The following is a 17,603-nucleotide window of genomic DNA, read 5'->3' on the forward strand; positions in this document are numbered from 1 at the left end:
ACCATTCCCAGATCCATGGCCCCTTTCCGGTGATATTTCAATTTTTTTTTAAATATAATATTGATATATCTTTGTGACCAGTTAAGGGTTCCCAAGCCCTGGGAGTATCGTGATATTGGCTTTAATCTTCATAAAAAAAACTTCCTCCTCTGTACTAAGCCTCCTATGCTGCAGAATGGAGCTCAACTCTGCAGCTACACCCCTCTCCTCTGCATGCGCAGCTGGCCACAGGAGACATAAAGTGAAATCTCTCTGCGAGAAAAAGAGATTTCACAGTGGAGGAGAGGGGTGTAGCTGAAGAGTGGAGCTCCACTCTGAAGCCTAGGAGGCTCAGCACAGGGCAGAAGTTTTTTCTAGGAATATTCAAGCCAGATGTCAATGTGCACTGGGGGCTTGGAAAAAGCCCGGTGTGCATCAAGATACCTCATTAACATATTAAGAAAACCAGGAATATCACCAGAACAGAGGCACAGATCTGGGAATGGTAAGTATCATTGTCATCAGCTTCACTTGCACTACCAGCCTATACCAATAGGTTAGTGTGGGTAATACTGATGACAGATTCCCTTTAAAGATTGCCTTTAAAAAGTTCCACTAAGTTTCAGGCTGTGGTCTTCATTCAATAAAAAAAAAAAAAACCCTGACCAAATAAAATGTGTGAACCAAGCCAGTGAAGGATTAGAGACCAGCTCAGCTGACTACTTTCCAGTCAATGACAGACTCTCATCAGTTTACTAAAACAATCTTTTGTGATAAAATTTTACAGGACAAATGATCATTTTTGGTTCACAAATTCAGTGTTTAAAAAAATTATCAGCACAAATTTAGAAAAGGCTAGGTCCACAACAAAATTAGAATAAATACAAATCCACATGATTATTAACAGCTAGTTTACTTGTCAGCAGTTCAGAGGTAGCAATAATTATTTTCTTAAATTAAAACGCAAACTGAAAACAGATTAAAGGAGTTGCTCACAAACATGTGTTAATGCAGAATTGTTTATGTATTACTAAGGCATACAGTAAAAGACAATCACAGTTGTATTGGAGTTAGATTAATAAAACCACATTTCATTCTTTCAGAATTACAACAAGTTCCAACTGACATTTCCCCAGACATCATCAAACTGGATCTCTCGAGCAATAAAATCAAACGACTTCAAGCAAAACAGTTTAAAGATGTTCCAAATCTGAACATTTTAAATCTAAGCAACAATGGAATAGAATTTATAGACTCAGGTAAGTGAATTTAAAAATGAATTTAAAAGGGTTTTAAAAAGACCTCAATATTGATGACCTATCTTCAGGACTGGCCATCAGTATCAGATGGTGGGGAGAAGACTCTTAGAATCCCCACAGATTAGATGGCCTCTTCACATACCTGTACATCTGCACCCCATACACTCAGTGGTGGCTGTCTAGGATAAGCTAATGCCAGGTTAGAAAAAATGCTTGTAGTAAAGCCAGCACTTGTAGTGGAACTTGAAAACTTCTTTATTACAAATCCATTAAAAGTCCATTTAGGGCAGCAGAAAGCCACATTGACATAAAAAAAAATGTAAAAAGCACAGGAAAAAAAAAAAACAATGTTCAAATCTAGCGTGTTTCAGGTTAAGTGCCCTTTAACCCCTTAAGGACCAACAGCGTACAGGTACGCCTTTGCTCCCTGGTACTTAAGGACCAAGGGCGTACCTGTACGCCTGTGGGAATTCCGGTCCCTGACGAGAGCCGGGCGGGGACCGTATGGGGGTGACTGCTGATATCTATCAGCAGGCATCCCGCGCAAATGCCCAGGGGGTTCATCAGACCCCCCCATGTCGGCGATCGCCACAAATCGTAAGTGAATTCACACTTGCGATTTGCGGCTATTCCGGTTCATACGGGTCTATGGTGACCCGGTGACCCGGAATATAACGGGGATCGCGGTTGTCCAAGACACCCACGATCCCCCTGAAGGCATAGGAGTGAGGTGGGAGGGATGCCACCCCTCCTATCCCTGCTATTGGTGGTCTAAACACGACCACCAATAGCAGATTGGGGGCGGGGGGCTTTACTTTGGGTTTCCCCGCTCTGCCCACCCACAATAGGCGCGGCAGAACGGGGAACCGACAGATGACGGCGCCGAAGTCCACTTACCCTGCGGGTGAGGCTGCGTGCGACCATCGGTGGAGGAGATCGGAGTCCGGCGATGTCGTGCGGCTGGCTCCCTGGATCCGACGGAAGCTGGTAAATTGCCTAGCAACATCTGGAGGGTACAGTTTGAGACCACTATACAGTGGTCTCTAAACTGTAACCCTCCAGATGTTGCAAAACTACAACTCCCAGCATGCCCAGACAGCTGTTAGGGCATGCAGGGATTTGTAGTTTTGCAACAGCTGAGTTAGGTAACAGAACCTAATTGAAGGTTTTCCAACCAGTGTGCCTCCTGCTGTTGCAAAAGTACAACTTCCAGCATTATTTGTCTGTCAGTGCATGCTGGGAGTTGTAGTTTTGAAACAGCTGTACAGGGGCATTCACACAGGCAGGTTTACAGTAAGTTTCCTGCTTCAAGTATGAGCTGCGGCAAATTTTTCACCGCAGCGCATACTCCTAGTGGTAAGCTCACTGTAAACCGCTGCCAGTGTGAATGTACCCTAAAAACACTACACTACACTACACTAACACAAAATAAAGGGTAAAAATACATATACACCCCCTTACACTGTCCCCCCAATAAAAATAAAAAACGTATTGTACGGCAGTGTTTCCAAAACGGAGCCTCCAGCTGTTGCAAAACAACAACTCCCAGCATTTCCGGACAGCCACTGACTGTCCAGGCATGCTGGGAGTTTAGCAACAGCTGGAGGCACCCTGTTTGGGAATCACTGGCATAGAATACCCCTATGTCCACCCCTATGCAATCCCTAATTTAGTCTTCAAATGCGCATGGCGCTCTCTCACTTCGGAGCCCTGTCGTATTTCAAGGAAACAGTTTAGGGCCACATATGGGGTATTTCCGTACTCGGGAGAAATTGCACTACAAATTTTTGGGGGCTTTTTCTCCTTTTACCCCTTATGAAAAAGAAAAGTTGGGGTCTACACCAGCCTGTTAGTGTAAAAAAAAAATTTTTTTTAGACTAACATGCTGGTGTTGTCCTTTACTTTTTATTTTCACAAGAGGTAAAAGGAAAAAAGACCCCCAAAATTTGTAACGCAATTTCTCCTGAGTATGGAAATACCCCATATGTGGGCGTAAAATGCTCGGCGGGGGCACAACGAGGCTCAGGAGTGAGAGCGCACTATGTACATTTGAGGCCTAAATTGGTGATTTGCACAGGGGTGGCTGATTTTACAGCGGTTCTGACATAAATGCAAAAAAATAAATACCAACATGTGACCCCATTTTGGAAATTACACCCCTCATGTAATGTAATAAGGGGTACAGTGAGCATTTACGCCCCACCGGGGTCTGACAGATTTTTGGAAAATTGTAATTTTTCATTTGCACAGCCCACTGTTCCAAAGATCTGTCAAACGCCATTGGGGTATAAATGCTCACTGCACCCCTTATTAAATTCTGTGAGGGGTGTAGTTTCCAAAATGGGGTCACATGTGGGGGGGGGGTGTCCACTGTTCTGGCACCACGGGGGGCTTTGTAAACGCACATGGCCCCTGACTTCCATTCCAAACAAATTCCCTTTTCAAAAGCTTAATGGCGCTCCTTCTCTTCTGAGCATTGTAGTGCGCCAGCAGAGCACTTGACGTCCACACATGGGGTATTTCCATACTCAGAAGAAATGGGGTTACAAATTTTGGGGGAAACTTTCTCCTATTACCCCTTGTAAAAATGTAAAATTTGGGGAAAAACCAGCATTTTAGTGGAATTTTTTTTTTTTTCATTTACACATCCGACTTTAACAAAAAGTCGTCAAATACCTGTGAGGTGTTAAGGCTCCCTGTACCCCTTGTTACATTCCTTGAGGGGTGTAGTTTCCAAAATGGTACGCCATGTGTTTTTTTTGTTGCTGTTATGGCACCATAGGGGCTTACTAAATGTGACATGCCCCCCAAAAACCGTTTCAGAAAAGCTCACTCTTCAAAATCCCATTGTCGCTCCCTCCCTTCTGAGCCCTCTACAGCGCCCGACGAACACTTGACATACACATATGAGGTATTTTCTTACTCGAGAGAAATTGGGTTACAAATTTTGAGAGGATTCTTTTCCTTTTACCTCTTGTAAAAATTTAAAAACTGGGTCTACAAGAACATGCGAGTGTAAAAAATGAAGATTTTGAATTTTCTCCTTCACTTTGCTGCTATTCCTTTGAAACATCTAAAGGGTTAACACACTGAATGTCATTTTGAATACTTTGAGGGGTGCCGTTTTTATAATGGGGTCATTTGTGGGGTATTTCTAATATGAAGGCCCTTCAAATCCACTTCAAACCTGAACTGGTCCATGAAAAATTCCGATTTTGAAAATTCTGTGAAAAATTGGAAAATTGCTGATGAACTTTGAAGCCCTCTGATGTCTTCCAAAAGTAAAAACATGTCAACTTTATGATACAAACATAAAGTAGACATATTGTATATGTGAATCAAAATATTATTTATTTAGAATGTTTATTTTCCTTACAAGCAGAGAGCTTCAAAGTTAGAAAAATGCTAAATTTTCAATTTTTTCACCAAGAAATGAAGCAAGTATTGACAAAATTTTACAAATAACATAAAGTAGAATATGTCAGGAAAAAAAATCTCTGAATCAGAATGATAGGTAAAAGCATCCCAGAGTTATTAATGCTTAAATTGAAAGTGGTCAGATGTGCAAAAAACGCTCTGGTCCTACAGTGAAAATTGGCCTGGCCCTTAAGGGGTTAATCATAGCATGTGTAAAATTTAATTCAACACCTTTATATACTAAAGGTAACTCAGTAGTACCAATGTCAAACATTTATATAAAAAGAACAACCATAAAAAAAGGAAGGATAGGAGGATAATTAAAGGAGACTACTAATAATGTAATATTAAATCAGTTCTACTATTAAGCCCACAGGGCTGTATACAATTAAGCAAATATATCCACATAACTTCCCGGTTGTTACGCCGAGCGCTCCGGGTCCCTGCTCCTCCCCGGAGCGCTTGCGGTGTTCACCTCCGTGCAGCGCCCCGGTCAGCGATCCGCTGACCGGGAGCGCTGCACTAGTGTCACCGGTGGGGATGCGACCCGCGTAGCAGGACAAGCCCGCCTGCGGCTCGCATCCCAATCTCCTAACCCGCCCCGTCCTCCGTCTGCTCAGTCCCGGCGCGCGCGGCCCCGCTCTCTGAGATTTAAAGGGCCAGTGCGCCATTGATTGGCGCCTGGCCCAATCAGTACATGCACCTGTGCCCTCCTTATAAAAACCCACTTCCCCTTCCTGTCATCGCCGGATCTTGTTGCCTAGTGCCCAATAAAAGCGTTTTCTGTGTTCCCAAGCCTGTGTTCCAGACCTCCTGCTGTTGCCCCTGACTACGACCCTTGCTGCCTGCCCTGACCTTCTGCTACGTCCGACCTTGCTCTTGCCTTGTCCTTCTGTACCGCGCCTGTCTCAGCTGTCAGCTGGGGTTGAGTCTCTATCGGTGGCTCTGCTGAAAACCAGTAACCCCTTAGACTCCGTTCCCTTGGTACGGCCCACGTCATCACCCCACTGACACAGAGGATCCACCACCAGTGTACTCGCTACATAGCTATCCGGATCCTGACAGTAGATCCGGCCTTGGATCCCGCTGAGGTCCCGCTGCCTAGTGTCGCTGACCTTACCACGGTGGTCGCCCAGCAATCTCAACAGATTTTACCATAAAATGTACGGCGCAACCAAACAAATATTATTTATGTGGGAAAATGTAAAAGAAAACCGCAATTTAGCAAATTTTGGAAGGTTTTGTTTTCACGCTGTACACTTTCCGGTAAAAATGACATGTTTTCTTTATTCTGTGGGTCAATACAATTAAAATGATACCCATGATTATATTCTTTTCTATAATTGTACCGCTTAAAATCTTAAAATTTTAACAAAATTAGTATGTTTGAAATTGCCCTATTTTGAGTACCTATAACTTTCTCATTTTTCCGTATATGGGGCGATATGAGGGCTAATTTTTTGAGCCATGATCTGTAGTTTTTATCAGTATCACTTTTGCTTAGGTTTTACTTTTTATACATTTTTTATTAATTTTTTTTTAATAAAATGTGACAAAAAAGCAGCAATTTTGGACTTTTAAATTTATTTTTTTACCCTTTACGCCGTTCACCGTACGGGATGGATAACAATATATTTTAATAGTTCAGACTTTTACGCATGCGGCGATACCAAATATGTGTATTAATAATTTTTTTTGCGCTTTTTGGGGGGTAAAATGGGAAAAACGGACGTTTTACTTTTTTATTGGGGGAGGGGATTTTTCAATTTTTTTTTACTTTTTTATTTTACAATTTTTTACTTTTTTTTTTTACACTTTTTATTTCCCCATAGGGGACTATTCATTGCAATCAGTTGATTGCTAATACTGTTCAGTGCTATGTATAGGACACAGCACTGCTCAGTATTATCGGTGATCTTCTGCTCTGGTCTGCTCGATCTCAGACCAGAGCAGAAGACCCCGGGAGATGGCCGGAGCCAGGTGAGGGGACCTCTGGCTGCCATGCTGGATGATTGGATCCCCGCGGCAGCGCCGCGGGCGATCCGATCATCCGTTCAAAGTATCGCAATGCCGCAAATGCCGTGATCTGTATTGATCACGGCATCGGAGGGGTTAATGGCGGACATCAGCCGATAGCAGCCGGGACCTGCCGGGCATGACGCGAGCACCGCTCTGGTGCTCGCTATCATGTTGGCGCGTAAATGTACGTCATGGTGCGTTAAGTACCACGTCACCATGAGGTACATTTACGTCCATTGTCGTTAAGGGGTTAAACTGAATAATGCTTTGCTATTACCTAACATTGATTAGTTAGATCGCTGAACTGCTAGTAAAGCGTGCCTGAGGCAGATTATTTTGGCAGATTTTTCCACGAAAGACATGGAGGCCTTCAGAAGCCTCCAGTTGCCATGGTATCCGATCAGTACTCTGCAATCAGGTGGTGCTAGGACATCAGACAGGCGCAGCACTTTTCATCAAATATTTTCAATGCTGTGATTGCTATTGATTGTGGCATTTAAGAGGTTATATGACTGATATCAGTGTGATCCCTGTTTTCGGTTACTGACAAAGTGTTAGCTGCTAACACCATCTATGTACATTTATGGTATGGAACGCCAAAGACTAGGCAGCCGTGTCTTAACTGTATGGTGTGCTTCACCAAAGAGTTAAATAAAGCACACATGCAATGAGTGATATTTTGGACACAGAGTGTGGCAGTATGGCTGCTGGAGTGGCATGGAAATGCCACTAAAATGGAGAAAACAGGGAAGGGCTCCCAGAGACACAAGCAGTGCCAGGCCTGTAGGAGCTGCAGCATGGAGGAAACCCAAGTCTGGTGAGACGTGGCAGGCAACTGGTGCAATGGAGCAGCAGGTTCCAAACTAATAGGTGCATAGTCCTCTAAAACCTAGTGCTTAGCCAAACAGGTTTTTGTTTGGTTCAATGTCCATATGGCTGCCAAAATTTGCGTTTGTGGATGAAGAATAAAGCTGTCTAAGGCAAGTTTAAAATTAATATTGTTATGATTCGACTGCAATTCATGGTGTGCCAACCATCTCAGACGCTGGAGATGGTGATCCCTAGAAGTAACTAGCTATCACAATGGATATAGTTCAATGTTTTTACTTTCACAAAAAAAGTTTTTATTATTATCAGAATACTTTTAAAACAAATTTCTTTTTATATCCTTATAAGGCTAGGTTTCCCTTTTTTTTTTTTCCAAAAACACCTAAAAATGCTACACAGCGTTTATTTTGTTGTTGAAAAAATGCTGTGACCAGATGTTAGCTGAAAGTCAATAGGGATTTATAAAACCCCAAACCCAAACAGCTTAGGCTGGGTTCACACCACGTTTTGTACTTCCGGTTCCCGTATACGGCTGGGAGGAGGGGGGGTGGGGCTTAATTGCTGCGCCCGCACTCAGCTGTATAGGGGAACCGTATTTAATGCATGTCTATTGGCCGACCGGAGTGAACCGCAGCCTCTGGTCGGCTGCGTTTTCGGCCGTATGCGGTTTCCCGACCGTAGGCAAAAACGCGGTCGACCACGGTTCTCCTATACGGCTGAGTGCGGGTGCCGCGATTAAGCCCCGCCCCCCCTCCCCCCAGCCGTATACGGGAACCGGAAGTACAAAACGTGGTGTGAACCCAGCCTTATTTTCACTCATCTTTGGGGTTCTTCTGCGATTTTTTGTGCATGTTAAGACTATGGCTGTTTTTTTGTTGTTGTTTTTATAAAATATTTGTGTTTCTTTCCTATAAAATGTGGGATCAGCAATGGTGTTTTTTCTAGCTTTTTTTTTTTCACCATATCTTTTTTCACCATATCTTCAATAGAAATGAAAGACCCGCCAAGACTAAAATCCACAATAAAAAACCCCACAAAAACTGCATTTTAGAAGTGCAAAATTTACCTAATAAGGTAAAAAAAAAAAAGGCCAAAAAGTCAAAACCTAGCCTAATGGCACAGCTCTTTTAGTTCGCAATTTATTTTAATTTATTAAGGTTTATTTTTTCAAGGGTGAGTTGTAATTTTGAATAGCACCAAAAGTACCGTACATATCTTGCTAAACTTTTATTAGCTCTTGGACAAGAAAGAAGAAAAAAAAACATCTATACTGCAATAGTTTTTTTTCACATCTTGCAGTGTCAACTATTTATCATTTGGCATAAATTTATTATGTGTGCACTATTTATCATGTGGTATTATCTTTATTCTGCACGTCAGTACAATTACATCAGTATCAAATTTATACACTTTATATTGTGTTTCATTTCCACAATAAATACACTTAAAAAATAAATAATTTTTTTGTTGTGCCATATTCTGCATTTTTCGGCTGCTGGAGCTGTGTGAAAGCTTGTTTTTGGTAGGTGAGCCTTAGTTTTATTGGTACCATTTTGGGGTTCATATGACTTTGTGGTGGCAGTGAAAATAAAAAATGCAACTGTTTGTCTAGTTTTTGAAAAACCCCTTCCTGACCCATGAAACACATTTTTCATCATGGGGTGGGTGAGGGAGTATGGTGCTTTCTTATGAGCTGCTATCTGCAGCTGACCCCTGCCAGCTCACTCCAATGACGGTCACTTATCTATTTAGATGTCACTATTGATTGCTTCAGTGGTCTGATTGGCACCACCACAATATAACTGCGGGGTGTCGATTGGTCCGATCTATTAAGCCCTTGAGCTTTTTTAAGCACAAATAAAACATAGAAAACTTCATTTTTTTTAAAAACAAAGTATGTTAGAAATATTTTTTATTTACCATAAGGAGTGCAATAGCAAAAAAATTTTTTTATGAGAATAACCCTTTAAATCAACAGGTGCAAGAAAGTTAAAAAGACTTGTAAATTACTTCTATTAAAAAATCTTAATCCTTCCAGTACTTATTAGCTGCTGAATACTACAAGGAAATTATTTTCTTTTTATATATCAAACATCATTATTAAAAGGGTACTCCAGTGAAAAACTTTTTTTTTTTTTTATCAACTGGTGCCAGAAAGTTAAACAGATTTGTAAATTACTTCTATTAAAAAATCTTAATCCTTCCAGTACTTATTGGCTGCTGAATACTACTGTGGAAATTCTTTTCCATTTGAAACACAGAACTGTCTGCTGACATCATGAGCACAGTGCTCTCTGCTGACATCTCTGTCCATTTTAGGAACTGTCCAGAGTAGGAGAAAATCCCCATAGCAAACATATATTGCTCTGGACAGTTCCCAAAATGGACAGAGATGTCAGCAGAGAGCACTGTGCTAATGATGTCAGCAGACAGCTCTGTGTTTCAAAAAGAAAAGAATTTCCGCTGTAGTATTCAGCAGCTAATAAATACTGGAAGGATTAAGATTTTTTAATAGAAGTAATTTACAAATCTGTTTAACTTTCTGGCACCAGTTAATAAAAAAAAAAAAAAAGTTTTCCACCGGAGTACCCCTTTAACTATGGGTATGTTTTTAAATGTATACAGTGGTTTACTGTTTATTTCAATAAATAACACAGTCCTGTTTTTAACATCCTATTTATAGATGCATTTTCGGGTCTCATGAACCTCCATGAATTAGACTTGTCGGAAAACAAGCTCTGCAATTTCCAGTATGGTGTCCTGGAAGATTTGTACTTTTTGAAAAAGTTATGGCTCAGGGATAACCCGTGGAGATGTGACTACCACATTCATTACTTGTTCTACTGGCTAAAACATCATTACAATGTAAATTACAATGGCTTGGAATGTAAGGAGCCAGAAGAGTATAAAGGATGGTTTGTCGGGAAATATGTCAGGAGTTACTATGAGGAATGTCCAAATGAGAAATTCCAGGTTCATGCAGGGAAAGATGAAGAGGAATGGGAGAAATTAGAAGGAGACAAGAGGCAAACACAAATTGAATCTGCAAAAACACATGGTGTCCTATTAACAGTGTTGACATAATCTACTGCTAACTTAATTAGAGATTTTTGCTTACAGAATAAAACAGAATTTAGAATTTTTGTTAAATTCAGCAAGTATTTTTCTAAAAAGTTTACAGCAATTTAAAACTTTTTTGACATCTGCTTCAGAGGTTTCATTAGGTGTTTCTGTTGCATTTTCAAACCTTCACAAATTCTGAAGAAAATAGTGTAGCATGCAGCAATATTGGGGGAGATTTAAAACTTTTAAAAGTTGTTGAGTTGCCCATAGCAACCAATCAGACTGCTTCTTTGATTTTTGAAAAGGCCTCTGAAAAATGAAAGAAACGATTGGTTGCAATGGGCAACTCAGCAACTTTTCCTCTGGAGAGGTTTTGATAAATCTCCCCCCATTGTGTCCAGTAAAACACCAGAAACCATTATAGTCAAAGGGGTTTATAAGGTTTCCTTGTTGTCTATCATGTGATGTCTCCACCATGTTTGTCACTTTCGTTATTCTGCTCCTTTGATGAAACAGAATAACAAAAGTATAAATGTAGATGTGAATAGATCCTAAAATGTAAGACTTCTGTGTAAGAAACTATTCAGATTGAATACAGCCAAACAAAGCTAAAAACTACAAGGTCAATTGTGTCTCCAAAGAAGAGGATTATAAGTGTTACCTAGCTCTGACTACCTAAAACAATAGCAGTTTGTCTTGTCTTTCTTGTAACACAACTGAATGTGAGTACATGTACTGAATAAGGAGTAACATCTTGAACAATGAAGGGCTGATTTGTATTTAATTGTCAACATGTAATCCCATGTTATCCCCTATCCAAAGGATTAGGGATATTATGTTGATCGGTTGGGGTCCTACTGCTGGGACCCCGACAAATCTGTAAATTGAAGGGAAACTGCACCCCTGAATGAATAGAACACACTACGCAGGTCATAATCAGAGCTCTATTAATTCTCTATGAACCTTCCAAACATATGTATTGAATGTTACTTTGTGGAGAGCTGAGCTTGGCAATGTTCAGTAGCTCCATGGATAATGAATCGAGCACTGACACATGTTTTATGTGCTCCAATCATTACTGGGGACATTTCACTTCCATCCTACAAATTGGTGGGGGTTTAAGCAATTGGATAGGATAGAACCCTAGATGGGAATACCCCTTTAAGCTACTCTAGGGTGAATGTAGACTTTCCCTCTTCTGTGCCCTCAGCTCAATGGCCTTGACAATATACATCAAAATTTAAAGAATGTGTTCACAATATACACCTATACCTAAATACTTTACAAAAAATCTCTCATAAATTCTCCTACTCTACAAATGGATAGTTAACAGCAAATTAAAGGAATAATTTAGCTAAATTTCTTTTACATATGCCTATTAACCTTAGCTAAAGGTACGTGGAAATTTGCATCAGGCAGAGGGGTAGTCAAACACCTTCCCTGCCAATTAAAGTGGAAGAAGTTTACAAAAACCAAGAAATCCTGAGAATGTATACCTAGGGGTGTTAGACAACTCCCATTAACAATGGATTGGATACATCGCTGGTGGGATCCATAAATAAAAAAGGAATGCCTATCGACAGTTTTTACCTTCCTGTATTGTTATAGGAGTACCCTGGTATATGAAAACTTATGCCCTATGCTAAGGATATGGGATACGTTTTAGATCGCGGGGGACCACTGGAACCCCTGCGACCTCTTGTACTATTTGCAACTTGACTGCACACATTTTTTTTCCTATATACTTTAAATCATGTTACATCTGGGTAGAGACAAAACAATAAAATTCTATGATAATTAAAAAAAAATGAAAACGGTACTTTACTATAATAATTGTATATATAGCAATAAAATGTGTATATGAGATTGTTAGCTTTGTAATATACTGTTTTGCCTTGCTGTACACTATGCAAAAACAAAAAACTAATAACATATATTTAAACAGGAAGTTACAAGCAATGTGTTATATACAGCAAAATCATCTTTCCTCACTATCCCCGGGAGATGTTCCTGCCCGCAGGGATGGTGAGACTATAGCATTTAAAAGTGTCCCCCACCGGCCCCGTAAGTCATCCCCTGGGTGGGAAGCTATACTCACCTTGTCCCGTCGGCCGCTCTGCAATCACGGTGACTGACATCCCTCGTCACCGCTCTGCTCGATATGCAGACGGAGCAAAGAGATGATGCGAGCTGTGCACGGGCTGTCAGCCACGCTGAGGGAGTGTGATTACAGCCGAATAAGTGGGACTAGGTGAGTATAGCTGGGTCACTTTAAAATTTTATATCCTCACCCTCCCTGTGGGCAGAAACGTTTCCCAGGAATGAGGAGGAGGAAGATTTGGCTATATGTAACACATTGCCATGCAATGTATTTGGTAAAATCTGATGACAGGTTTCATATAAAAATCTAACCTCATTCAAGAAAGAGACAGTTGTATATTTGCTTAAAGGGGTACTCTACTGGAAAACTTTTTTTTAAATCAACTGGTGCCAGAAAATTAAACAGATTTGTAAATCACTTCTATTAAAAAATCTTAATCCTTCTAGTACTTATCAGCTGTTGTTATGATCCACAGGGAGTTCTTTTCTTTTTGAATTTCCTTTCTGGCTGACCACAGTGCTCTCTGCTGACACATCTGTCCATTTTAGGAACTGTCTAGAGCAGAATAGGTTTTCTATGAGTATTTGCTCCTATTCTGGATAGGTTCTAAAATGGACAGAGGTGTTAGCAGAGAGCACTGTGGTCAGGCAGAAAGGAAATTGAAAAAGAAAAGAACTTCCTGTGGAGCATACAGCATCTGATAAGTACTGGGAGGATTAAGATTTTTTAATAGAAGTAATTTACAAATCTGTTTAACTTTCTGGCATCAGTTGTTTAAAAAAAAAATGTTTTCCAGTGGAGTACCCCTTAAAAGGGCTATGGACACCTTTGAAAAGCATTTTTTTATACTTGCATTGTACTTTCTTATGGTGCAAAAATTCTCTATTGGTGTTTATTAATAACATTGGTTATGTTTGCTTCTACAGACTGTATTTAATTTTTTCTTTATCTCTATATGATTCTCCCCTGAAGACTGCTTTTTGTGTACACCCCTCTTTCTCTTCAGCCTGTGTGAGCTGTTCTCCACAGCTAACTTTAGTAGCAGCTACATGGAAATTTCTAATGAAAACTATTTAGTCACTATTTTTTATTTATTTTTTTGCATTAAGAAACTAAAAACAAGAATCAAAGAATTCAGTGTAAAGGTGTCCACAGCATTTAAGTATAGTAAATGTAAATTCAAACTTGCGTTATCTCCATTATAAATTTGACAATGTATTTGTATATTTTTACATTTACAAAAGCATTTACAACATTTATGAAAATGTTAAGGAAAAATATTCATACCTATGCCTTTAAAAGTAGACCAATGCAGTGTGGAACACCTACGTAGATTTAAACGAATGACATAAGGACGACACTTTCGTAAGATGTTGATCACAAATTTGTCTTGAATGCGATGCCTAACTGAGGAGAAATCGATCTACAAATAAATGAAAAGAATTTTCTACCATTAGAAATCTACTTCCATAACAAATATAACCTCTTGGTTGAAAGAAATTCATTGCTTTTACATGTAAAAAGAGTTTATGGCAGATTTTAACTCTGAGCCTAATTTTTTCTGAGCCTTAAATAATATAATTTGGAAGCATTGGTGTCACTGTTTCCACTTCAGAATATAAGAGAGTATTGCTGATGTCTCATTATATGAAAATGATTCCTACTAACCCTAATCTGTATGCAACTCTTTTCTCCTGTCATCTACGAGGTTTTAGGTTTCCCCTTTTCTCCTCAGTTTTCCTTTCTATATATTCTTTACTTACCTTCAAGATATTAATATCTTAATGTTTTAATGTTATGTATATCTTCTCTAAGATACATGAAGTTTTGTTACTCTTTCATCTGAACTCTGAGATGTGATTTGTAAGTATTCTGTATTGTGCACAGTTACTATATTTGACTGGCTTTACATGCTGTGCCAGATCCAAGGTATTTTATCCCCTCTTGGTCTTTCTTTTTTTCCTTTCCTTTAGTTTGTGTTCCCTTAGTAGTGTTTGCCCTACTGTTTATTCTACAGACTTTTAATACAGAATAAAAAAAAAGTACAACAATATTAAAAGAAATGTCAATCAGTGCCAAGCTTGAGATGTCACATTATGTAATGTAAGTAAAAATCTATTCACTGTTTAGTATATTTAACATTCATTTTACATGCACATGTTTTTGACAGATGCAAAAAATGCCAATGCAAAATGAAAAGTTTTAACTTTATCTTGCAAATAAGAATCTGCAGTAGATTTATCTAGTCAAAAGTTCTAACTAATGGAAACATTCATAACTAATAGTAATAGTGCCTGGCACAACACTGCTGTCATCAAGTGCAGTTGCTTTTGTGGCTATACAAATCATGCTGTTCATGTAGTTCATTAATTTATTGAAATATTTAATAAGGTTAAAGAGGACTGATAAGCCTCTTTTATCATGTTTATTTATCATGAACTAAAGGGGTTTTCAGGGCAAATATATTAATATTGTATATAGCTAGGATCTGACAGTGGGTACAGCAGGGGAGGCAAGTTTGCAGTCTTATTTCTTTACCACCAGTTTTGGAGAAATTAAACCTCTGGTAATGCTGAATAAAGGACGTTATTAAGCAATGACCGCTACCTTTAGTATCTTGATGTGAAGCATCATTGTCCAGGAACTTGCAAATTAGGTCTTTGGTGCACTGTGGTTGCCTGGCCTAGAAAAATGTGAAGGAGATCCAGGTGGGCATAGAAGTTCCTACTAGAGATACAGTCACACCCCAGTGCACCAATGAGCTCAAAATATCTTCTATTTAGCAATACTAGTGGATACATTTGCCAAAACTGGTAGTAGAGTCCATTTAAGAGGGTACTCCACCCCTAGACATCTTATCCCCTATCCTCTTTGCAGCACCCGGCAGGGGATGTGACGTCACGCCACTCCCACTTAATGCACGCCGTGCCCCCTCCCATAGACTTGTAATGAGGGGGCATGGCATGACGTCACGATCCCCGCCGCCCGCTTCAAGCTTTTGGAACAAAATGTTCCAAATGCTGGGGCAGCGGAATACCCCTTTAATGCACATATGGCATATGCAAAAGTAATATATTTGCCCTGAAAACTAAAACTGCATGGAATATATACAATGTGGTGTGGTCAGTTTTCCCTTATCTGATTGTTAAAAACACAGTTGGATTATACAAGCAAGGAGAATCGGAATCCAAACCCAGTCCATATTAGTGCAGACTATTCATTTTTGCCATCAGTTTCAGCTGGATTTAGAAGCACAGAATGCAAGCGAAGACACAAGGAAAGAGTGAATCATCACTGTGGCTGCCCAATAAGGTTCGTTAACAGTGCTGTCCCCTTCTTTTAACTTGTATATGAATAGAGGCTATGAATCCTACCTACCGCTGTTCTGATCCCTGAACATGCAGAAGGGCAACTGGTCCAAACAGCAATAACAGGACTTGTTAAAAGGGCACAGTGAGGGCATTTTTATTATTTAGGAGGCACAAAGTTGGTATTATTTAAAACAATGGGCATAGAGTTGGCCGCTTTGATTAAGGGAACACTGTGTAGGCATGTTTATTTTTAACCCCTTAATGACCACGGACGTAAATGTGTCGGGGACCAGCCGGTAATGGCCGACATCCGCGATCACGCAGATGTCCGCCATTAACCCTTCAGATGCCTTGATCAGTACAGATCACGGCATCTGCGGCAGTGCGCATGTTAATGATCGGATCACCCGCAGCGCTGCCACGGGGATCCGATCAACTGTAATGACGGACGGAGGTCCCCTCACCTGCCTCCATCCGTCTCCCGCTCTGGTCTGAGATCGAGCAGACCAGAGCAGAAGATCACCGATAATACTGATCAGTGCTATGCCCTATGCATAGAACTGAACAGTATTAGCAATCAAATGATTGCTATAGACAGTCTCCTATGGGGACATAAAAAAGTGTAAAAAAAAGTTGAAAAATGTAAAAAAAAAAAAGTAAAAAAAAATCCCCTCCCCCAATAAAAATGAAAATTGTCAGTTTTTCCCATTTTACCCCCAAAAACAAATTTTTTTTTTAATAAACATATTTGGTACCACCGCGTGTGTAAATGTCCGAACCATCAAAATATAATGTTAATGATCCCGTACGGTGAACGGCGTAAACTTTAAAAATTATTAATCAAAAATGATCTAAAAGTTTTATATATGCAAATGTGGTATCGATAAAAGGTACAGATGACGGCGCAAAAAGTTAGCCCTCATACCGCTCTATATACGAAGAATTGAAAAAGTTATAGGTGGTCAAAATAGGGCGATTTTCGATTTTGTATAAAAAGTTTTAGATTTTTTTTAAGCAGTACAAAAATATAAAAGTATCTAGCCATGGGTATCATTTTAATCGTATTGACCCACAAAATTAAGAACACATGTCATTTTTACTGTAAAGTATACAGTGTGAAAACGAAACCCTCCAAAATGTGCAAAATTGTGGTTTTCATTTAAATTTCCTCCCTAAAAAAAAAAATTTTTGGGGTTCGGCGTACATTTTATGGTAAAATTAGATGATTCATTATAAAGTACAATTGGTCACGCAAAAAATAAAGCCCTTATAAGGGTTTGTAGTTGGAAATCTAAAAGAGTTATGGATTTTAGAAGGCGAGGAGGAAAAAAAGAAAAGCAAAAATTAAATTGGCCTGGTTCTTAAGGTTAAAATGGGCTTGGCCCTTAAGGGGTTAAGGAGAAACAATGTGGACATTTTTTTTAAAACAGAGGCAGTAGTATTAAGTAGCATAGCCATTTTTGTATTTAGGGGCCACAGTGTAAACCATTTTTCTGACGCATGTGGCAAGTATGGTATAGGCCAGAAATCTGGGCAGAAAACCTTGCAGAGATTAGTTGCAGCCAGGAGAAGCTGTCATAAGGGTCTAGGCTGGATAAAGAGAAGAAAGGAGAACTACTAAATTTC

At 39.7% G+C, this 17,603-nt stretch overlaps 2 protein-coding genes across 10 annotated transcripts in view; one reads left to right on the forward strand and one right to left on the reverse strand.

The window, feature by feature from the left end:
- The window catches only part of LRRC17 (leucine rich repeat containing 17), a 57,713-nt gene extending 46,835 nt beyond the window's left edge, over positions 1-10,878 (forward strand). For all 8 annotated transcript variants that reach the window (XM_056573487.1, XM_056573489.1, XM_056573488.1 and 5 more), the window contains exons 3-4: positions 1,083-1,238; positions 10,186-10,878. In XM_056573487.1, the coding sequence (XP_056429462.1) occupies positions 1,083-1,238; positions 10,186-10,586 (557 nt within the window). In that variant the 3' untranslated portion in view covers positions 10,587-10,878. The remainder of the gene's footprint in view (positions 1-1,082; positions 1,239-10,185) is intronic.
- Positions 1-17,603, reverse strand: part of FBXL13 (F-box and leucine rich repeat protein 13) — a 278,659-nt gene that overhangs the window by 160,429 nt on the left and 100,627 nt on the right. For both annotated transcript variants that reach the window (XM_056573484.1, XM_056573483.1), the window contains one exon: positions 13,954-14,089. In XM_056573484.1, the coding sequence (XP_056429459.1) occupies positions 13,954-14,089 (136 nt within the window). The remainder of the gene's footprint in view (positions 1-13,953; positions 14,090-17,603) is intronic.

Source organism: Hyla sarda, chromosome 4 (genome assembly GCF_029499605.1).
Source record: "Hyla sarda isolate aHylSar1 chromosome 4, aHylSar1.hap1, whole genome shotgun sequence".
Classification (NCBI taxonomy): Eukaryota; Metazoa; Chordata; class Amphibia; order Anura; family Hylidae; genus Hyla; species Hyla sarda.